The sequence below is a fragment of the Phalacrocorax carbo genome, chromosome 20 (assembly GCF_963921805.1).
Source record: "Phalacrocorax carbo chromosome 20, bPhaCar2.1, whole genome shotgun sequence".
In the NCBI taxonomy this organism is placed as follows: Eukaryota; Metazoa; Chordata; class Aves; order Suliformes; family Phalacrocoracidae; genus Phalacrocorax; species Phalacrocorax carbo.
The window spans coordinates 6,528,548-6,552,038 of NC_087532.1; the positions used below are offsets into that span (position 1 = coordinate 6,528,548).

Consider the following 23,491-nt stretch of genomic DNA (forward strand, 5'->3'; position numbering starts at 1 on the left):
TGTCTGTCCTGAGATTCAGAGAAGAGTGGATAAGAAGGAGGGACAGTCAAAAGATGAAAGAGAAAAATACTTTGAATGTTAATTAAACAGGATTTTGAGGTTACTGCATTTCATTCTGTTCCTTGCAGAGATGAGGAGAGTTTGTTCCATAAACCTTATTGGAGATTTCCTTGGCAATGCAAAGCCACGTGCTAGTTGCTGCTGAGTATGGATTATGCCACACTCTTCAGTGTTTCTAGGCATACCAGGAAGATGAGGAGGGAATGGGGCAGAAGTGAAAGTTCTTACACGCAAATCCTTCCATACAAAATAAGTAGTAAGGGGCAAAAATGGTGAAGAGAATCTTCTCTCACTGGCTAATTGACAGTTTCTGTAAGCTTACTGGAGCCAGGAGAAATGGCCAGGACTGTACATGGAGAATTTCTTAGTGCTTTCTTTTTTGTGGGCCTCTACACACATGCACCATGGAATCAAGGTGAACCTCTCACCCCACCCAACACTCACAGCTGATGCTTTTTGGTAAGAAGGTGACAGCATTGAGGTTTTGTAATGCAAAGCTGAAACTTTGTTCTGTCTTCTTTGCTTTGTCCCTTCCTTTCATTTCAAGAGTTATTTATGAGCAACTAGGACTTGCTAAGTCAAACCTTAACCTTCAGCCTCTGCCTAACAGAGACTTAATTTAAATAAACGAGCTTTGCTCTGGAAAAATGAGTTTTGTTAGTGATATTCACACAATCCTGAGTCAAAGTAATTAAGTTCATATTTTTTTCTGAGATGGGTTAAGTTTCCACTGTCATCCTAGAACGTATTAAAAAAGGATTCTTTGACTTAAGTTCATACTAGCGAATGGGGTAATGGTCCGAGGCAAACACTTTCAGTACTTTGTAGTTAAACCTTATGTGCCTCATCAATATTTTATAATGCTTGGTTTTGCCCAAACACTCACAACCAGAAATATATTAGAAATGTCTTAATGCTGAGATTTTTGTTGGCAATGAGAGCAGTAAGAGCACATATTCCTCTTATTCCTGCTGTGTTCTTCTTGAGCGCTCACATGCTGAAGTACCACTTTTTACACGAATTTTCCCTTTTCTCCTCACTGCCTTTGTCATTCTCTCCCTTCTCTTAGGTGATCTCTGTTCTGATTAAGGCTTGACGAGCGGGATATTTTCTTTAAAACCTTCCACTGTTGGCTACCGTCATCTCAGTCACAGTACCAGAAACCCAGTACATAGCAGGCTCCCACAGTTGCAGCCATTGGCAATACAGCTCAAAACAGGTTCGCAGCTCAGAACAGTATGTATCTGTGCTGGGGAGATAAATGCAGCTACTGTTGGTGGGAATTTTTCTCAGAATTTCCCTCATCTAAAAAGGATCATTCTGTGCTGTCACCAGATTCCTTTGTAGCCACAGTTTTAGAAGATAACTAGCTTTTCCCCTGCCTGTTTTGATTGTAAACGGCATGTGATGGCCTCCCGAGCAAACTGCTTGCCCAAGTTCTTGAGTGGAAAGATGCTTTCGTGTTTCACTGGAAAAGCCAGAGAGAATGTAAACTGTAAGTTCTGGTGTAGCACTGACCTAAGCTGATAGCAGTTGTCCTCCCCTTCGCAAGTGAGCTGCGAGTGTTGGCAGGAGGAGTAGTGTTTACAGCACCATTGGTGACAGTTTGGACAAGATTTGGTAAAAGCAAGCAAATGGAAAGTTGAGGACCCAGTGGGACTGGAGGGACACTGTGACCTGCGTGCCCTCACAGAGCCTATTAGGGGTTCCCTGGTGCTACCACCACAAAAATACCCATCATTGTAAGTGGACCCAATACAGCAAGGACTTTAAAGTAACACATCTAGGGCTAAGCAACGACAGAGCCGGGAATGGAACCACCAACCTTGAACATTAAGCTACAGGCCCTTTTCCTGCCCTCAGCCTTGTGGTGGCCTCATTGTCACGTTGCTTTGGGTTTAGACAGAGTTGAGCCTGGAGGTACAAGCTCAGTACTGGACTACTCAGCCAACAGTTCACCCAAGTCATTTTGATATTTACCAGGTGAGGATTAGAAATCCACTTTGTGTTCCAGCTGCAGTCTGTGGTAGGCTTACCACTATATAGGAATTATAAGCTGCTATTGAAAATAACCATCTTGGTTTAATAACCTTAATTTCTGAGAAGTTATGCACATATGTTGCTTCCATAATTCTGTGGAAATCTAATGGTTTTTTTGGCCAAGCCACTGAAATATTTGTAGTTTTTTAACAGTAGTGGTTAATCAGCATTAAAATATTTCGTAACTCCAGCACTCAGTTGTCATTCTGTCCAGGAACAGCAAGAAAAATATGCATTACGTGTTTTGCAGCCCCTCCAAATTTGGATGTATTTGATGGTTAATGTCTAGATTTCTGCTGTTAAAAAGGAGTAGCCAACAGCTGAGGAACAAAAAAAAACAACCAAACACATCAATCATATAACTTGGAGTCTTCTTGCACACAAAGATCTAAGATGATAGTAAAATCAAGAAAATGCATAAGGTGTCTTTCCAGAGGCACTGAGTCATGAAAGGAGTGCGACTGGAAAACTGAAATCTAGAGTTCCCTGTGTTTCTTGGTGAATTGTTTACAGCAATCTCTTCCTAATTAGAAATACTGAGTTCATCAAAATGAAAGCTCAAACAAGCTAATATTTTATTATAAACTTGTACCCTAATTTCTCTAATTGTAAATGAGATGTCAGAGGTGGTGTTTTACGCGTTGGAAGAGTAGTTACAGGGGGTGAAACTGAGGTAATTTACACGTTCGGTCGCTGAGTGGATAAATTACCTCAGTTCAGGCCTATTGCTGCCCACTAATAATGCACATTTTTGTTCCCTTTGCACTTCGTATCTTTGGCTTGTTATCTTTTGGTTTAGTTAACTCATTACCCTGATATTCATTACACACAGATAGAAAAAATGAAAATTATGTTATCCTTGTATGGCTGTCTTTCCTTCACCCTTTCCCTGAAAGTAGTGTAATCAAACCTCTGCAGAAAATGAGTTGACACCATCATTTCATGGAAGACTTAAAACATTTTGAGACCTTGGCCCGTCACCTCTGGCATTTCTTCAAGGCATGTCTTTGCTTTTAGGCACCAATTTGCTTCATTTCCCCAAAAACTCACGGAACTTTTGGTGCGCTCTTAGTGCAAGACTTTTTGATTCCAGATGCATGAAAACTTGAAATCTAGCTTACAAAACGCCTTGCATAAGTTAAGAAGCAGAGCCCATATAATTTTTAGTGACACCTGCCTTTCCACACTGCCAGTTTTGCTTATGTAATTTCTTTTGAGCTTTTAAGCCTGAAGCGCTAGAGGAATGGGGGCTTCGTTTATACTCAGGTCTTCACCTTGAAGTATGCTGTCTACAAAGGGCCAGCCTTGCTGCTTAGTGTACGGGCAGAACGTTGCATCATTGCATTGCTGTTAACGGTCACACTGGGGATCAAATGGCTTTAGGATTTGGAGGCAAAAAAATGACAGGAATGGGGAGATGATGACTGATGCTGAGCATTGATATGAACGCTATTTATCACTGAAAGGACCTATAGTAAGTCTCATACTCATGAAACGCCTCTACTGAACAGACGGCAAGTCTTAAAGACATTTTGCAGGTAGGTATGGATTAGAAGTGGTGGGCTCTTCAGAAGGTGGTTTCTCAGCCATAGGAATCATCTCATGATTTGATAAAATGACGTCTTTTTACAGCAGAGCACCTTGGGCTTGGCTCAGTAAACAGTAAAGGTGGCTTGTAAGTGGTTACCTGAAAGCAGCATTTGTTGTGAAGCTGCGGATGTCATGCATTATGTAGCTGGCTGTAGTATATAGCTGCCCTCTTGTGGAAAGGAAAAAAAAAAGGTTGAGTATTTTGTATGTATATTTTCATAATTTGTGTAGTATGTATGTATAGTGCATGCAGTAATTTCTCACAGCGCGAGCATCAGGTCAAATTCATAATCAGAATTTGGAGTGCTGTAATTAAGAGCAGAATCTAATCCTAAACTCCTGTTTTCAATATTTTAGACAAGGTAACTTTTTAAAAAGCAGCCCTTTCCTCACACTTCTACACAGACGCTATTCCTTTGTTCGAACCCCAAAAGAGATAATTAAATAAGCTCTAAGCTTATGTGCTGCATAAATCATTCAAGAGTTTTGTTCCCATCCCAGTTTAGAATGTAACATCATTTGCAGCCAGCGTCGGCTGCGTAGGAGAACCTGGAGGAGAAGGTCAGGTTTTTGTGGTGACTTCCCGTAGCTCTTACAGAGAGCTCTTACACTAATCCAGGATGGCTTAGCTACAGCCAGGATGCTCTCGTGTCTTAAACTTTCCTTATAAAACGAGTCAATTCACTTCACCTCACTGCAGCGGCTCCTGAATGACCCTTTAGTGACAGGTCTCATGCCGCTTCCTGTTGCTCGGTTTAGTCCCCAGCGGCTGGCTAACCGGGGTGCTTCTCCACGCAGACGCAAGGAGATTCCACTTCCTTTTCCTACAGCCTAGGGCTTCCTCTTCAGAAAAGAAAAATACAGGGTGCATATTTGTAAACCTGATTTGAGTCAGGCTGAGCAAGCAGACCTCTGCTATTTCCTCCGTAGCATAAGCTAGCAAAATGCTTTGTAGGGAGGCTGTGTGGCCCAGTGGTTAGTGCAGAAATGTGTCAGGCGGGATTTCTCAGTTCTATTACTGGAGCTCGATGAAATTTAATGGTTTCAGTATGTTTCTTTTTCTTGCCCTTTTGTTAATTTCCTCCTTGACTGAAAGTTTCTGTTTTCCAATGTAACCTGGGGCAAGTTAAATAACTTCTGTGTTTTATGGTCCTGCCGTGAGAAGAACAGCGTATTAAACAGGAGAATACAGCTGTGAAATTGGTTAGGTGGTAAGATTCTGTGCTGCATACAAAGGCAGTAGGAGACTGTAGGTATTATTTCAAAGGCCAATGGGAAATTCATCTGCAGAGAGATGTTGTTTTTCTGAAATATTTAACTCCTCTACCAGTATCATGTGGGAAAATCTCTGGGGAAGCTGCTGAATGAGTCTTTAATAAGAAATGCCACTTATATCTTCTAGCAAATACTGAAAATGAAATTCAGATAACAACATTTTTAGGGGATTATTAAGGGAGATGCCAAATTCAAAAATCAGATTTGCTCATCAGAAAACTTGTAGCGCTGTAATTTCCCAGAACATATAGTGGCCCTGCCATACAAAAATGAAGTCTTATTATATGCTTCTTGATACAATTCATAGCTAAGTCTCATTTTCTAAGCTAATACTAGAACTATTGTGTGGGGTTTTTTTAATCAAACAAGTATCAGTTATGTAGTCAAACCAAATGTCGACCTGAAAACCTTCACTCGCAATAGAAACGGGATTCGTTATTTGAATAAGGGCTTCATCGCTTGGGTATTTGCAGCATTCTTTTCAAGGCAAAAACCTCTTGTTCTCAATTAGGATTTGTCCCTAAATGATAAGTAAAACAATTTATTCGTTCATAACAAACACATCTTTACCTCACTAAATTCAAGCATTATGGCTGCATAAGCAACTGAACAGAAACACTTGTTTGCTGCAAACGAGAATTATCTGTGTGGATTACAGCCAGTCTTGCTAGATTTAGAGATTGCTGAAAATAGCTGGAAATCATTATGGATGTTAGGGATTCTTTTTTTATTATTATTTTCTAAAAAATCCTTATCTCAAATTAATATGGGATCATTTCAGGACAGCAATTTTTAGCCTTTTTTTAATTATTATTTGCTAACTGTTAAAAAATTTGTAAAGGAGGTGCAGACCAATAGATAAGCTTTTCTTCGTGGTCCTGCAGCTAAGTCTCAAAGGGCGTTTGGAGCATTGGCTGAAAAACATTTTTGTAGGGCAAGGCCGCTACCATTTTTATTGTATGAAACAAGGAGTTAGTTTCTGAGCACTGAACTGCTTGATACACAGGTTGAGCTACAGTATTCCATCCCTGTGTTTAAATGACTTTCAGATAAAAGAGCCTGATGGGTGAAGATACATGTTGAATTATTGCTAAATACACCGAATGTTGCAATCTTTGCTTAAGCGTATGGGCAGCAGTAATTTAGTTGCTTTGGGGATACTTGAACTTTCAAAAAGCTGTAGGATTTTCCTTACTGTCTGCAGCTACCATCACTTTAGACAGATACTGGGTTCTGCTCTAATACCGAGCTGTTTTCTAATTCTGCCTTTTGTCTGTTTCAATTTCTAGACACCATTAGCCCCATCTCATTCCTGTGATTCTCATGAGAATTGGTTCTATGATGAAACTTCACGAAGGTGCTGTTACCAGTGTCCCTCAGGTCAGTATGTTTATAGTTCAGTCAAATTAACATAGAGCCTTTCTCAAAGAGATAGTAAGGAACCGTGTACCTCTGCAGGATTGCATTTTGTCCCTGAAGAAAAGTGCAATTTCATGAATCGCTATCTAGTGATAGCTTGGGGCAGAGGGGCTGGGAAGTGCCCGGCGGAGAAGGCCCTGGGGGTGCTGGCTGACAGCCGGCTGGGCATGAGCCAGCAGTGCCCGGGTGGCCAAGGAGGCCACCAGCCCCCGGGCTTGTGTCAGCACTGCTGTGGCCAGCAGGAGCCGGGCAGGGATGGGGCCCCTGTGCTCGGCACTGGGGAGGCCCCACCTCGAGTGCTGGGCTCAGGTTTGGGCCCCTCGGGACAAGAAGGGCCTTGAGGGGCTGGAGCGTGTCCAGAGAAGGGCAGCGGGGCTGGGGCAGGGTCTGGAGCACAAGTGTGCTGGGGGGCGGCTGAGGGGGCTGGGGGGGTTTAGCCTGGAGAAGGGGAGGCTGAGGGGAGCCCTTCTCGCTCTCTGCAGCTGCCTGAGAGGGGCTGGAGTGAGGGGGGGTCGGTCTCTGCTCCCAAGTCACCAGTGACAGGACGAGAGGAAACAGCCCCAAGCTGCGCCAGGGGAGGTTTAGGTTGGATATTGGAAAAATGCCTTCCCTGCCAGAGCGGTCAGGCCCTGGCACAGGCTGCCCAGAGAGGTGGGGGAGTCACCGTCCCTGGGGGTGCTCAGAAACTGTGCAGACGTGGCACTTGGGGCCATGGTTTAGGAGGCCTGGGGGTGTTGGGCTGGGGGTCGGACTTGATCCTAGAGGTCTTTTCCAACCTTCATGATTCCATGATTCTATGATTCTAGTGTGGATTGAGAAGTGAACTTGTTCTCCACTGCCCTGCTCCTGTTCAGTCTGCATTTAAATTGCAAACAAGATAACCTGCTAAAATTTTAATGTGTTCTTTATCAATTGACTTGACACTCTGAAGTAGCTAGAAGTAGGCAGGTCTAAGAATTCATTTCAGCTTGCCTCAGGGTGTGAAATAGCACTGTGAAATTAGGCTAAATAAGTTTCTCATCAGAGACTAAAAATATAAAATGAAGGTGTGGAAAATCTGTCATTAGCCTCATGGTCAAAACAGTTTAGAAAGTGCCTCACACGAGACAGGGAACAGCCCCTTGTCAGGGGACACAGTGAGCTTTGCCGGAAGCTAGCTGTGACTCAGAGGCACATGAGGTCAGAAGCAGGAAACACCAGGGTGAGACAAGAGTTCTGGAAATGTCTGAAACTCCCCCTATTGGCCAAAAAACCCCTCGGTGGGTGGGACATTTTATGGTACTTCACCACCATCAATCTCTTGTTACTGAAATGTTTTCTTTTTTCTCCATTCTTTTTTTTTTTTTTTTTGAAAGGAAATTTTTGACATTTATTTGTGCTCTAATAATAACGAGGGGTTGAGCGCCTGGTTGCTAGCATTTGCATGCAGTTACATCAGGGTTCCCACTGAGACATCTTGTGGTGCTGGCCACACCACTAGAATCATTGAGAAGCTGTATAAGTAAACAAGACCAAGAGATGGAGAAACTGGTCCCATAAAAGAAGAAAAGGGGTGGGGATCTGACCTGAGCCGGTCCCAAGAAAAGCTGTTTTCTCCTTCAAAACCTCACTTTGCAAAAGCTCCCATAATGACAGGTCTTATGAAAAGCAGAGATCTGATTTACACCTGTAATGAGCCACTAGTCTCAGTCATTTCACCTCTCCTTATTCTGGAAACTCATTTTGTTGTCACATCCTCATGTCAGTCTTGGGCACCTCTTCACATCCCCCAGGGCCGCCTTCACAACAGAAACTCTTAAGAATCCTTTTTCATTTTAATCTTCCACTACTCCTTCAAGCAATAACCTGTTCAAATCCGCTGCCTAACTTAACTGCTCACTGCAAAGAAAGAGAAGCTTTTCTAAAATTCTGTTTAATCAAAGTGGGGCATCTCGAGCTCTTGATACAGCCTGGCTTTGCTTTCCTTGGTGCTCCAGCCCACAGACGTAGAGCTTTCAGTCTTAGCACACTGGCCCACATGCAAGCCGTCTTCTGTTTCAAAGTTAATTTCAAGTTCAATTTCAAGATCAACTTCAAACCAAACCTCAAAAGATCATTCTCATCAATTGCGCCAGTTGCCACATCTCTTCTCCCGTACTTAATTCTTGTGCAGGTAAAATGAGGCTTGATACCTGGAATACCAGAATAATATTTTCTTTCTGTCATCACAGAACAAAATAGTTCCCTCCCGTCAAGGGGAGGAACAGAGACTTTCATGGGAAATAATGGTATATGCTAGAAGAGCTCACGTTATGCAGAAGTTGGTATTCCACTTCACTTCTGTTTATTCTGTTTATGGTTTTTTACCTTTGTTGTTCGGTTGTTTTGTTGCTTTTTTGGTTTGTTTTGGGTTTTTGTTTGTTTGTTTTAGTCTCTAAATCAGATATCCAGCTCTACAAGATAGCGCTGCAGTCAACACTCAAGATAATTTCCCACCCACAGTTAACAACAAATCCACAGGAGTGAATGAATGCACATACTCACAAAAGAAAAACACTTAAACCGCTTATTTAATCCACTTACTTTCAGTACATTTTTTTGTACAGGTGATTGCAGCTGGTGTTCCTACTGCTCAGTCTTTTATCTGGTTGTTGAGCTATGAGCACAGTCAGTGGAGAACAGCACCAGAAGACGCTGTTAGGCAAGCTTCAAAGCTGCTGTACCTGGGGCACACATCCCCCAAGGGAGGGACCCACGTGTACAGGAAATCTCAAATAACTGAAGTTAAATCTTTTGGGTCGTTGTGGGAGGAAGGGGAAAATGACACACGTGTGCAGGTACACGTGTGCAGCCTGAGTTCTGAGATTCAGCCATCAGCTCCCACCTTGAAAAGAACAATCTCAGACAAGTAGTTTTGAGGAGGTGGGAGTGATGCGGTTCAGGCTCGTCTGGTGGCATTTAGTGGGCCAAATATAGCACAGCTGTTTTTACCTGCACTCCTGCATCATCCTTGCCAAAATGTATAGTAGTGGGTTGTTTCCCTGCCAGCTTCCCCTTCCCTGTGGTTAACTCTTTCTAATTGGGTGATGCAGGCTGGATGCTGCAACTGGGATTCATTTCTCTCCTTCTGTTTTCCATCTGTGAAACACTCATCTCTTCCTATATTTATGCTGCTTCTTTAGCTTTTCCTTTTGCATCTGCAACTGCCGCTGTTGCTTACCCTCTGGTAGTTATTTTCACCTCCTGGTAAGGTCACAAGGTCACAGCTGACCACTGCACCTTCTAATTTCTTTGGCACTATGGCCAGTGGTAGCATACCTCATCTTTTGCTCCAGAAGCTGAAACATTAGGAATGCTTCACAGAATCCCAGAATCCCAGCCTGGTGGGGGCTGGAAGGGCCCTCTGGAGCTCACCCCGTCCCACCCCTGCTGGAGCAGGCACCCCCAGAGCAGGGGCACAGGGCCGCGTCCAGGCGGGGGGTGAATGTCTCCAGGGAAGGGACCCCACAGCCTCTCTGGGCAGCCTGTGCCCCTGCTCTGGCACCCGCACAGGGAAGGGGTTTGTCCTCATGTTCAGGGGGAACTTCCCGTGTTCCAGCTTGTGCCCGTGGCCCCTTGGCCTGGCGTTGGGCACCACTGAAAAGAGCCCGGCTCCATCCTCCTGACACCCACCCTTCAGATATTTATAAGCATTGATGAGATCCCCTCTCAGTTTTCTCTTGTCCAGCCTGAACAACCCCAGGTCTCTCAGCCTTTCCTCACAAGGGAGATGCTCCTGTCCCCTGGTCATCTCTGTAGCTCTTGCTGGACTTGCTCGTGCAGTTCCCTCTCCTTAAACTGGGGAGCCCAGAACTGGACGCAGCCCCCCCAGATGTGGCCTCACTGGGGCAGAGCAGAGGGGGAGGAGAAGCTCCCTCGCCCTGCTGGCCACACTCCTTTTCATGCACCCCAGGGCACCGCTGGCCCCCTCGGCCCCAAGGGCCCGGTGCTGGCTCAGGGTCACCTCGCTGCCCCCCAGCACCCCCAGGGCCTCTCAGCAGAGCCGCTCTCCAGCAGGTCCCCCCCAGCCTGTGCTGGTGCGGGGGGTTGTTCCTCCCCAGGGGCAGGACCCTGCACTGGCTCTTGCTGAATCCCATGAGGCTCCCCCGGGCCCAGCTCTCCAGCCTGGCCAGCTCTCGCTGGATGCCAGCACGGCCTCTGGTGCGTCAGCCGCTCCTCCCAGCTCGGTATCGTCAGCGAACTTGCTGAGGGGACGCTCTGTCCCTTCGTCCAGGTCACTGATGAATATGTTGAACAGGACTGGACCCAGCACAGACCCCTGGGGAACAACACCGCTAGTGACAGGTGTCCCAGCCTTTCCCATACTCCTGGCCAGTTATTGTCCTTAGCTTGACAGGTGGATTATTTAAAAGCTATTAACTGGAAGATGGTTGCCAGACATAAACATTGAGTCATAGAATAGCTTAAGTTTGGCAAAGACCTCCAGAGGTCATCAAATTCAGCCAGCTGCTCAACTTCATGGCTGCTGCATATACACAGATGTCTGTGAGATCCAGGGCAGTGTGCCTGCAAACCGTGAGCAATGAGTGCAGGTGAGTTGGAAGTGTTGAGCAGAGAAAGTGTGTAGCATATACATCTAGCATCAGAAAGACATACATATGTGATTTGGTTTGTTTAAAGGAAAACCACTGGAAAATCAAACCTCCTCACAACTGTCAAGGCAACTGTAAAACTAGCAGGACTGCTGAGAAAGCAAGCTACTGCCAGCCTGCTGGGGCGTGTAGGGCACAGCTCAGGAAGTCCCATCTCATAACATCCCATTCTGAACGTGGGAGATGGGGTTGTTCCTGCTTGAATCCATGTGCGCCTTGGTGATTCTGGCAGCTTTTGAAAGGAAAAGCCATGCCTTAGGTAGCAAAATATCAGAGCTCGGTTGCTACAGTCAAGAAGAAAACGTTAAAAACAATTGCCTGGGAACTTAGTGATGGCAGGACAATATTGCCCTCACTGCAGACATGGTGGTCTTTTCTAACTGTCAGCAGATGACTTGCCGAGTGCCCGTTCGGCAGCAGTCCATGCTGACAGTGGTAATACCATGCCTAGTGTTGCTGTAGCAGGACAGCTGCGATCCCTTCACACTTGAATGGGAAAGGCAAAAATGTGCTAGAGACCCCAAGCGACAGCTACAAAGGGAAGACTGTTGGTAGCGTGTCTAATGGGTAAATGAGCATACAAGAACACTTCAGGATGGTTGTCTCCTGTGATTCTGAACAGGTATTCTGCATGTTTTGCTCCTCTTTCTCCAGGCTATGTTAAAAAGAAAGCATGTCCTAGGGACCCAGATGAAGACTGCATGAGATGTGGACCTGAACAGTATGTGAATGAAGAATTCCAAAAGCCACGATGTGACGCTTGCGTGTCATGCGCCAAAGGTTTGCTTTCCCCCACGCATACCTCAGTTACATTCTTGCTATGTATTTTATTTACACTTTATTTATATTTTATTCATTTAGAATTTCCAGTAGCAAAATTATCCATCGTTGGTTACTGATTTGAGAGCAGAATGCTACCTTGCCCATAATCAGTATCACTTCCCGTGTGATCTGGGACTAACTAAAAATTCTTGCATCCAAAGCTATCCAAGTCTGATTTCTCCTTTCTGTCTTATATTACAAGCCATTGTCTATAGGCTTCTCCAGTTATTCATGACTTAAGTTGCCATCGCGAAGAGCGGCGGCAGCCCGTTCTGCTTCCTGAGCCTTTGAACTGATGTTGCTCATCTTTGGCCCCTGCTTTGTGTTTTCCCTCCAGGGTGACCCTTTGTTACCACATCTGTTTCTTCCCCACAGAATCTGACCTCGTGGAGAAAAAGCCCTGCTCCTTCAATTCTAGCCGCGTGTGCGAGTGCCGGCCAGGCCTGTTCTGTCAAACCCCTGTTCTGAACACCTGCATACGATGCCAGCAGCACACCGTCTGCAAGCCTGGCTTTGGAGTCAAAGTCAGAGGTAGGATTTCTTACCTGTCTAGCTTGCCTTTCCTGATCTTGGCTATAGGCCTGGACCCGATGCATTTTGGTTGGTCGGTCCTCAGTCATTATTTTTATTCAGGCACTTCAACAAATGATGTTACTTGCGAAAAGTGCCCTTCTGGGACCTTCTCTGATCAAAACTCCAGCACCGACATCTGCAAGCCCCACACAAAGTAAGTCCATCGTTCTTTAAAGTGACTAACTAATTAAAGTTAATAAAAGACAAAAAGGGACACCTGTCAATTCTGGTGCAAAGTATGCAAATTTATTTTAGAGGCAGTGGCCTGGCTTTGGGCCTACGTGCAGAGCTAGGCAGGGCTCTCTTTGTAGCTGTTGCACAGCTCTGTACTGGAGGAAGGACGGAATCCCTCTTGCCTCATTTCCAGTTTACTAAGTACAGTGGGATTACACACGTGTGTGAGTATCAGGTTTGCATCCAGGTCAAGAATTAATGTCACAGGGGTGAGAAGAAGGTTAATGACTTTTTGACTGAAAGGAATAAATGCAGGGGGTACAAATACGGCGAAAGGGATGTTTGTCACCGGGAACATTCTCCGATCTTACACCTGGGCAGTTTCCCCTAGCGCTGACACACTGTTCTCTTCCACTCCCTAGCTGTGCCAAGTTAAACAAAGTAGCGCAAAGCGAAGGAAATGCCACACACGATCGGGTTTGCCTGGACCAATTGCCCACCTACCTCACCCCAAGCACTTTGTCCATGAGATTCAGCAATGAATCAAATAACTCTGACCTAAGGAGGTTTGAGGAGAAACCGGTGACCACTCCTAGTACCGTTTTACGTTCCACTCCTGAGAAGGAAGCTCCGGTTGGCACTTCTCCCACCTCAGCCAAGGGAGAGACGACAGCAGGAGGTAACAAAGATAAAGCATTTACTCCGTCTAGCATGTTTGATTTGGTAAATGCAATTTTTTATGTGGGAGTTTCCTGCAAATCCCCTACAACTTGTGAAATATTGTTCCTGGATCCATGTCCAAACATATAGGTCTGCTGATAGTTCCTCCTCTGCCTTTTCTTAGCCTTTCCTGTACTCCCCTTCTCTGCTGTAGGTCTAGTTCTTTGGGGAGTGGTTCTCTCTGTGACAGTACTACTTGTGGGCACGCTGTTGTTTTGGAAATGGAAGGTTTGCAAGAAGCGGATCCTCATCCTCAAGGGAAAGCGTGAGTTTTTAAAGCTGTAAGGCGTAGCATGCTCTTTGATCTCCAAGTATACGCCAACTGGGAACTCAAATATCCCAAAATTTTGTGGAGGTCACTGAGGAAGGGAATGCTTACTACTGCCTGGTGGAGGCGGGCCAGATAAGAGTTCTAGGCAAAGTGTTCCTGCTGTGTGTTGGAGAACATGAGAGAAAGATGGAAGCAGCTGTGAATTCATGGAGGAAGATGCTACAAGCTGGGTGGGGAAAGGGTGACCAGTGGTTTCTTCTCTCAATCCAGACACTAATATTAAGTAAGACCTGAAGTATTTTGTGAGTATTTGTTGCTTCCAGGGATAGGGTTGGACTTTGAGCATGAGAGGAAGAGTGATTTTTAACGGATGCTGACTCTCGGGAGCTTTGTCTAGGGTTACGTGTGGGGTGTGCCTGCAGAACCACATTCCCTCGTTTATAGACAGCAGGATGTGCACCTTGTAGGTTAGTTGCGGACTTGTGGGTGTGGTGAGGCTGTTGGAGCCCATGTGCTCCGCGATGAGTTGTGCTAAATGAATGGTTTCTTTTATCAGCACATCTGCATTCCGTCACTGCTCACAAACCCGGGCTCAGATCTCAAGGTGAGTGGCTGATGGACCAGGAATTGTAAGCCATGTGTCTGAGGAATAAGTGGATAGCCTGAGCATGAAATTTTTATTTTATGGAATGTTAATTTAAAACGTGGAACTTTTCCATGGCAAATGTACGGTACCTGCTGGCAAGCAAAAGGCCCGTCCTGTTGTCTGTCCGGCGCGGGCAGGTCGCGCTCCGGGTGGGAGAAGCCACTAGGCGGCACTTTTTTCCCGCGGCACCGGAGCGGGCGGGCGGTGTGTCCGCGGGGGGGGGGGCGTTAGTGCCCGCGCGGGGCGGGGGGCGTTAGTGCCCGCGCGGGGGGGGGGCGTTAGTGCCCGCGCGGGGGGGGCGGGGGGCGTTAGTGCCCGCGCGGGGGGTGGGGGGGCGTTAGTGCCCGCGCGGGGGGGGGGGCGTTAGTGCCCGCGCAGGGGAGGGGGCGTTAGTGCCCGCGCAGGGGGGGGGGGCGTTAGTGCCCGCGCGGGGGGGGCGGGGGGCGTTAGTGCCCGCGCGGGGGGTGGGGGGGCGTTAGTGCCCGCGCGGGGGGTGGGGGGGCGTTAGTGCCCGCGCAGGGCGGGGGGGGGGCGTTAGTGCCCGCGCGGGGGGGGCGGGGGGCGTTAGTGCCCGCGCGGGGGGGGGGGCGTTAGTGCCCGCGCGGGGGGGGGGGGGGCGTTAGTGCCCGCGCGGGGAGGGGGCGTTAGTGCCCGCGCGGGGGGGGGGGGGGCGTTAGTGCCCGCGCGGGGAGGGGGCGTTAGTGCCCGCGCAGGGGGGGGGGCGTTAGTGCCCGCGCAGGGGGGGGGGGCGTTAGTGCCCGCGCAGGGGGCGGGGGGGCGTTAGTGCCCGCGCGGGGGGGGGGGGGCGTTAGTGCCCGCGCGGGGGGGGGGGCGTTAGTGCCCGCGCGGGGGGGGGCGGGGGGCGTTAGTGCCCGCGCGGGGGGTGGGGGGGCGTTAGTGCCCGCGCGGGGGGGGGGGGGCGTTAGTGCCCGCGCGGGGAGGGGGCGTTAGTGCCCGCGCGGGGGCGGGGGGTCGTTAGTGCCCCCTTCGTCTCGGGGCGCTCAGCCCGGGGGGCACGTTCCGGCGAAAGCCCGCGTCAGCCGTCGCGGCCCGCACGGAGCCCCTCGGGGACGCGCGTTTTGCCCGATAACTAATCCCCTCTCAACGCCTCCACGGACCGATCTATTCTCTTCTCTTCTGTTAGAGTCTCCTAACTGGCACACAGCAGAGGTTTTTCTACTCGTTTACTCAGGAATATGATTTAACACCTCTTGTGCGCAGCTTAATTTTCTCAAAATGGAATTTTTGCTCCCTCACTTGCCTTACACTAGAGAAACTGTTACTGTGCAGCATTGTAGAGCTGATGCATTGAAAATATAGGTGGCTGCGTGTCAGGGTGAGATTAGGCGGCCTGAGCCTGTCTAGCCTCGCGGTGCTGCGGGAGGATGCCGTACACCCCCTCCTTCCCACGTCTCTTCTTTCCCCAGCGTTCCGTTCCTCCATCCTTGCATAAAATGCCATCCCCTAAACAGTCATCCGACCACACAATGAACTGATCCCATTTGTTAATCCAGTAGAAAGTTATTAACATTTTTTTACTTTTTTAAAAAATAAGCCTGTCTTCTATTTATCCAGAAAGTTTAATCAGTTCATCATTTCATTTGATAAATACCAGTTGTGGTGTGGGGAGGGCGACAAGGTTGGCCACAGAGGGCTTTGGGGAGAGCAGGACTTCACAGTCCTGGCAGCCACATGTTGCGAATTCACCTCAGCCATGTCATGCAAGCGTGCCCTCGGTGGTAAGGAAAGTGTAGCGCAGGTGGGTTGGGCAGTAAGTAGTTTAGGACATGGCTAGGTGATATTTCAGAGAAAACTGACATTCTTGTGATTGCTGTGAATTTTCTTCTGATAAATTTTCCTCTCTCTCTTGCAGGTTGTGATCTAGTGAACAAATACGCAGTAAGTGTGAACAATATTCCAAAACAGATCACTTTCCCTTCTAATGTAAAGAATTATATTTTTAAACATCCTGTGAAAGAGTGCAGCCTTTTTGTTTGGACTTTCTTCTACAACACATGATCCTCTGGGTGCAGCGATGAGATGCACTGGGACTTGCAACTTTCGTGTCTTGTTTTAGGTTTAATGTGGTGTTAAATAACGTGGTGCTGCCAATCTTGCTTGTGAAGGGAGTATTTGGTTTGGTCTTATGCCGTTCATGTTATATTCTGTGGGACAAGATCCAAAGCAGAGGATGAACATACCTTTTCTACCTTCTGGAAGAGCCTTGTCTGGCAGTCCCATTTTATCTTACTGCTCCAGTCACTCAAGTGGGGTTTATACTCTTCTGCCTCCACTGCTTTGGCATGACTGTAATATGGGTGCACAGTGGGTTTTGTTTGTCTGGAACACTTTCCATCAGGACCAGCTTCTGGTTTAACAGTAGAGTTTGCAGATGAACAGGACAAATATCAGTCAGTCTGGTAACAACAGAGAGGAGTTCCTCAGCTGCTGAAATCATCACAGCTCTGTTCGATCCCCCCACTTCCAGAGAAATTATAGCAACTTTCATCCTCTTGAGTCTTCTCAGTTTTGTCATCTCAGGCTTGTTATCTTTAAATGTCTGTATCTGCTAAAACACTCTTTAGGCTGTTACTTTTTTTTTTCCTTTTAATCAGTTTGCTATTAAATGTTGTATATCTGTGCACATACAAGATACTACTTATTCCAATAAATCTGGTTGCAATCAGCTGTCATAACTTCAGTCTGTCATTGCTAATTTCTGAGTTGTGGGGAGCTTCCACTCTTGCTTTTATAGTGAGTCAGACACGAGCAAGGGTTTTAAACTGCACATTCCAAAATCTTACTATGTGGGTTTTTTTTTCCCCATTCCAACCTTGTGCGAACAGAAACAGAGCTCGGAACCATCAAAAATTAATGATGCAGGACCTTTAGCCTCGCTCAGATTCTGGTTCTTCTTTGAAAAGACTCTTTGTAATTAATTCTTCACATAATAGCTAGCCTGAGCTTATTTCTCCTACCTGAGGTTTTGCTGAGGCAATTCCATTTTGAAGTTCAACCAGTTCAACCTCTGGCTTGTTTTGTTCTTCCATAGGAGCGTGGTAGGTCTTTGCAAAATCTAAGAGGAAGTTAAACCATATATTTTCAGTTTTGACTGTTTGACTCTCTCACCATATGACTACACATCTGTACAGGTTTGTCCTCTGATACTTATCTCACAACTAAATATGAAAAATATCTTGCTAAAGTTCTTTCTGACCAAATCCCTTAAAGTTTTTACCTCCAGCATCTCTCTTTCTTACTGATGTTACACTCTTTGCTGAAAAGTGCTGCTGAGCCTCAGCCCCCCGGACCGCAGCTGCTGCTGTGTTACGGGACAGCAGGCTTTGCAACAGAGCATGCAATACCAGGCTTGTGGCAAAAAGTCAAAATGACAGATAGGTGGATTCACAAATGTTCATCGGCATCTAAATTGCAGACAAGGCAGTGTAACTTGACAAAGCATCAAGCAAGTCCAGGAAACTGGATTTCAGTGGAAGTGAGGTTCACTCTTGCGAACGTCATTGAAAAATTGCTGAATTCAGCTTAGAAATGCTATTTTAAAACATGACCTTAAGTGACGCAGGAACCTAGCTCAAAGCAGCACTTTGGAATTTTTTACTCCCTGTGACTGGTGCTATGAAGTACATTGTGTTATTCTGGCTATTGTTATTTCTGCAGACCTATCGCAATCTTCACGGTGTCATTTTTACATTCACCCCACTTCTACTCTCCTCTTTGTGTTGGCAGAAGATCATACTGACTACTGAGAGTGGGCCAGAAGAGAAGGAGTTAATTGAGAGAACCCTCCCTTTGGAAACCAACAATAACTTGGTCTCCAGCACAGAAAAAGCATATAGTCCTGATCTCAGTCTGACTGATGTGACCCAGAGCAATGGAAATGCCCCAGACTGCTCTATCGATTCCCGAGTGAGAGACCACACAAATAATCGAATTGGTGAGTCATCTTTTTTTTTTTTCCCCCATCTTGCCTTTTCATTTTTTTTTCAACCATGGGCACATAATGTCATTCTAAGATAATTAGTAAGCTGCAAAGTGTCCAAAGCTTCTAACAAAGACTGGGGCTGAATCTCCAGAACCTTTGACACACGAATTCTGGTATACCTTTTCATTCGAGTGTAATGCTTTCTTATCTTCACATTTGCCTTAGTCACTTACGAACCTGACAAAAACATGCTTTGCTCTTCTTCCTCTTTTTCATTCCAGAAAATGTAAATTTGCAGAAAAAATTTGAAATCCAAAATACATCAGCTGGAAAAAGATACTGTAATATATATGAGAGTTGCACTTCATGTGTCTCAAGCTATCATTTTCTTCTCTCGTTTTCACAGTAGCGGCTTGAAATGTGTCTCCCATATGTTCCCAAAAAGTCTTTGACCATGGCACAGTGTAGGAGATAAGGTCAGGCAAGGAAGCTTATGCACAGGGGGAGAATTGTTACCTGAGACAATCTGGCAACGTTTCCAACCCCAATTTTGGGGTCACTTGAAGGGATTTCTTTTTTTTTTGGTATTACTAGAGCTGACCGTCCCTTACTAGATGACCTTTCTGTTTTTTCTGTGGGTGATGGTCTTGGGATGAATGTGAATTTGGCTTATTTGGGATTTGGATTGGATTTACTGTACCCAAATATCTCCAAGCAATTGTGAACGATAGCCTACAGTGTCTGATCTGCAGCAGCCTTCTGAATGAAATGTAGGGGTCCAAGCCATAGCAAAGGCCTTACTTACCTTTTGTAAAGAGGTAGGGTCAACGAGTTGGACACAATGTTCAAGTCTATCACAGAAAATTTGGTAGTTGACTCACCGCTGGAAAGAAACTAATACCCAGATCCCAGTTAATTTCTTCTTCTAACAGACTCTTGTGAACCTCTTGCTGCCTTTTCTACTTTGTCTCTCTCCTGTAGTCCTAGCTATAGCGCAGTGGCTTCGTCGCGTGGGAGCTAGATCTGCTTGAACTAAAATGCTCTTGACAGAGGTCTGAAACCAGACAGTGTAGTATAAAATGTGCAGGCCTTCTTTGTCACTTAATATGTTCAGTGCTTTGATTTCAAAATTAAAAGGACCTTATAAATAAAAAATGAGATAGACAACTCATACTGTGTGAATTCCAAAAGCTTTAGTGGGTTAGTGAATTCTGTGGTTTCACAGTGATGGGTTTGATCTGCACGCCTCTGATTAAAAAAAAGAAGCGGGGGCCCGCAGGAAAGAAAAACTGAGTACCAAATAAAAATTTTGCATGAAAAGGAGCCATCTCTAGGGTCAGCAGTGGTTGTTAACTATGCTCAGCACTACTTTTTTCCTTCCTCAGAAAAAATATACATCATGAAGGCCGACACTGTTATTGTGGGGTCCATTTCAGAAGTGCCTAGCGGCAAGAACTGTGCTGCTAGAGGATGTGAAGGTAATGTTGATGCCCAGGAAAACATGGAGGAGGAACTCGCAATGCACTATCCAGAGCAGGAAACAGAGTCTTTTCCAGGGAATGAAGTAATGGTTCCTGTGGAAGAGGAGGGAAAGGAATTTCATCACCCCACTACTGCCACTGAAAAGTGATAACCCACTGAGAAGGTGTGTGAAGCTGCAGGAACATCCAGTGTGACACTAATCCTGACAACTATGACAAGGGAGGTAAACACATAGTGCTGTAGATTATCTGAAAACTCTTGAAAAACACTGAAACACGTTCAAACACGGAGTGCTAGAACCTATTCATCTAACAGACGAGAGGATCGTCCAAACCGTTGGCCTTTGTAGCTGACATCAACTATTTCCCTTTCCCTCGCTCTCCCAGTATCGTGCTGGAAACAAGTTTGAGTCGAAGCTACAAAATTCAGAGGACATCTGGCTGCCCACTCAAGTTTCACAGCTTGCTTTGTCTGCATGAATGGATGGATTGAAAACTATGTCTGATTACTTCTATTAGCTATGAAAATTCTGGCCAGAATTCAGAGTCAAGCTTGAGACCCAGCCACGTTTCACTTGTTTCTATCCCATTATTACCAGTACTTCCAATTATGTCATATCTTTTTTCAACATTTGGTATTTTTCTTAAGGCCGCAACTCTTGAATAAAAAGTAATGACAATTTCGGTTTTCCCTAACACAAACAGAACTCTTCAGTTTGGGGACTTCATGTTTCTTGAGGAAATAGGATCAAAAGGAACCACACAGGCTCAGAAAACAGAAGGCAAAAGAACTAATTGAAGCCCACTGTACTTTAGGCCATTCTTTCTCATTTTTGAAGTACGATTCGTGTTTTTTGACTACTTCAAATCATCAGTAAGTGTATGAAATGGCCTCTTCTGATGGAAGCCAAACTGGCTGAACATTTGAATGTTGCATGAACTTTGGGATTAGCCCAGTGTGGAGTCTGTAAAAAGGGAAAAGAAGAAAATAAAGTTGATTTCTACAAGAAGGATAGACTGAAAAAACAGGCACGGCAGTTATTTCGTATAACATTGTTAATATCTGCTTGTTTTAGAATTGCTCATAATCATCAGGGTGACACTGATTTGCATCTCTATTCTTTAAAAAAAACCCTGTTTTGTGGTCAACTGGCTTGTCTTACGCTATTTCTCAGTCTTTCATGCCGCATGTTTGATAACTGTAAATAATAGTGCTGACTATGTTTTTGCACAGGACAATGGAAAATGAGCAAGATGACAAAGTGTGCCTTAATAGTCAAAAAAAGGAACCACAAAAACAATTACTTGCTTTGCAGTTTTACCCTGGCCAGAGTACTGTAATAACAGCTGTGCGAAAGGAACATAAGGGCATAAAAACCACCTTCTTGGGTCAGGCAGTCGTTCGAGCCCAGCATTTTATCTCTGACAGTCACAGTAAAGAGCTGTTGTTTCGGAAGAGCGCATAAGCTTGGTTGCTATCTGCTGTTTGCATTCCTCGTACTTCTGCAGTTGGATTAAGGATGTTAAAGAGTTTGTCCCAGCCTTTAGTATTCATTCACGTTGCCATTAATTTTTCTTCTCTCTTTTGAATTTCCTGGTACAGTCGGGCTCCATAAGCACCTGTGGCAACAGAGTGCAGAGTTTTACCATTCCCTGTATAAAGAAGTACTTTTACCGCTTTTAAACTGACCTCTCGTTTTAGTGGGTGCCACTGGTTCTTGTATTACAGAATTTAGTGCAATACTGAGTTGCTTTTACGAGTCTTGGCTGTATCCTCCTCACCCTCCAAGCTGAGTTCCCGTATTTTTATATTTCTCATGTAAGTTAGATACTCCACTGCCTTCGTCATTTTAGTTGACCTCTTCTGCAACTTTTGTAACTTCACTACATTCTTCTGGACATCTGGAAGCCAGAACCATGCACTGCACTGAAGAAGAGGCGTGGGCCAAGGGTTTAAGTAGTGGCAAAACGATGCTGGTTTGTTCTCAGTACCGCTCCGGCTGATGCCCACCATTTTGTTTGCTTTTTTTGGCTGCCCCTGCGCACTAAGCAGATGATTTCAGAGAACCATTGAGGATGACTCCAAGATAGCTGCTAGATGCCAATTCAGCACCACGTTCGCCTAGTTAAGACTATTTTTCTCTAGACGTACCATCTTGTGTTTATCTGTAGAAGCTCATTTGCTACCCTTTTATGAGCTCCTTCTGGCTTTATTTGCCTTCTGTACGTCATGTAACTACCTGGAGCAGTTTAGTGTTACCTTCATTGCACGGGCGCCCTTTTCTCCAGCTCGTTGATGAAGATACTGACTAGAACTGGCCCCACCAAGCCCCACTGCTGACTGTTCTCTCTCCTGAAAAATTACCATTATGGTGTGCTTTCCTTCCTGCCTTTTAAACAGCCATAACTTTTGTATCTTGTAACCTTTTAGCAAATCCATAAAATAACCTCTTCCCCAGTCCTGTGACAACTTTGTTTTTCCACCACTGTAGGCGTGGAACCTCATCAAAGGCTTTTTTAAAATCTCCATGTAGTAGGTCTACTGGGTCTTGTTTATCCATTCAGCCTCACAGTATAAGGGAAGGTATGTTATCAAGATCTTGTGACTGAAGAAACAAATCCAGCGAAATTCATACTTTTCTGGAACCACAGCCCCAGAGATGGCATGGGAGAATCTCAGCATTACGCTAGTGACAGACTTGCAGCAGCGGATAGTGTGCCTGTGGTACATTTGAAAACTGGTTGCAATTTCAAGTGCTATTAGTTCCAGTATTTACTTCTGAATGCCACTCTTCTCAGCAAGTCCAGAACATAAAATGGTTTCTAAAGACAACTGCTGCCACTATATGTTTTAGTTCACATGCTGAGCCTTGCAAGAGAGGCGATTAGTGAATCCTTTCTGTGTACTTGTGTTTGCACTTGTTTCGTTTCATTCGGAAGATAAGCTGCTCCTAATGCCCAGACCAGAATTTCTTTGGCTCTCAGCGTTGCCATGTCAGCGGCAGCGACGTGAGGTGAAGAAGGAAACAAAATTAACATTTTTTGGTTTAAGTGCTTGTTGTGCAACAGAGGGTCAAGTCACCAAGTACTGACATAAAACAGCAATGCAAAGAAGAAGGAAAAGCTGCGTAGGACAAATACTGGTCAGCCTTTCCTCATTTCCAGTGCGGGTAGTTCATCGCTTTCCAGTGCGGATATTTCATTCTGGAGAGACAGAGGAATTTCTATTTCATTTTAGAGAACAACCATTTGTGTGTCCCCAGACTGTGGATAACCGTGTTCACCTGGCTGTGATTGTTAAAGGATGTTCTGTAGTGACAGCTAACTGTATATTTCAGCTCTGTATATAAATCAATCTTTTTTTTACTGGAACAGCTTTTTAGATGAATCATACGGATCGCAGCCTGCTACATGTGTTAGCCTTGGTTAGCTTGATAACGCCGGTAATCTTTGAATTAAAAACTACATGGATTTTAAGTCATAGCCACACTTTCTCTTGTCTGACATGTAAATGTTTGGTTGTTGATGATTTCGGTACATGCATCAGTTGCAGAAAAAAATGCTTTTGCAAGAGGGCTGCTCAGCTGAGGAGGCTGTGGGTCGGCCGGAGGGGTTCTCAAGAGCAGAGCAGGTCGGAATTTACAGCCCGGTCTCTCTGTGCCAGCGCGTGCGGGACGGGAGCGAGCGCGGCGCGGGGCTGCGGGAGCGCTGCGGGGGGTAAGCTCGCGGCCTGGGGCCGCAGGAGGGTGCAGGGGACGGACGGGACCCCCTACACGTGCCGAGCGTCTCCTCAAAGCCACCCGAGGCAAGCAGCCTGCCCGCGGGGGCGGGGGCGGGACGGGACGG

The 23,491-nt window shown here is 45.8% G+C and overlaps 1 protein-coding gene across 1 annotated transcript in view; it reads left to right on the forward strand.

Annotated features, from left to right (window-relative positions):
* The window catches only part of TNFRSF8 (TNF receptor superfamily member 8), a 40,727-nt gene extending 17,610 nt beyond the window's left edge, over positions 1-23,117 (forward strand). Inside the window, exons 6-15 of the mRNA XM_064470407.1 lie at positions 6,255-6,345; positions 11,670-11,795; positions 12,213-12,368; positions 12,471-12,564; positions 13,007-13,263; positions 13,459-13,569; positions 14,132-14,179; positions 16,095-16,120; positions 17,969-18,176; positions 19,550-23,117. Of these exons, the coding sequence (XP_064326477.1) occupies positions 6,255-6,345; positions 11,670-11,795; positions 12,213-12,368; positions 12,471-12,564; positions 13,007-13,263; positions 13,459-13,569; positions 14,132-14,179; positions 16,095-16,120; positions 17,969-18,176; positions 19,550-19,794 (1,362 nt within the window). The 3' untranslated portion in view covers positions 19,795-23,117. The remainder of the gene's footprint in view (positions 1-6,254; positions 6,346-11,669; positions 11,796-12,212; positions 12,369-12,470; positions 12,565-13,006; positions 13,264-13,458; positions 13,570-14,131; positions 14,180-16,094; positions 16,121-17,968; positions 18,177-19,549) is intronic.
* Positions 23,118-23,491: the final 374 nt, after the last annotated feature.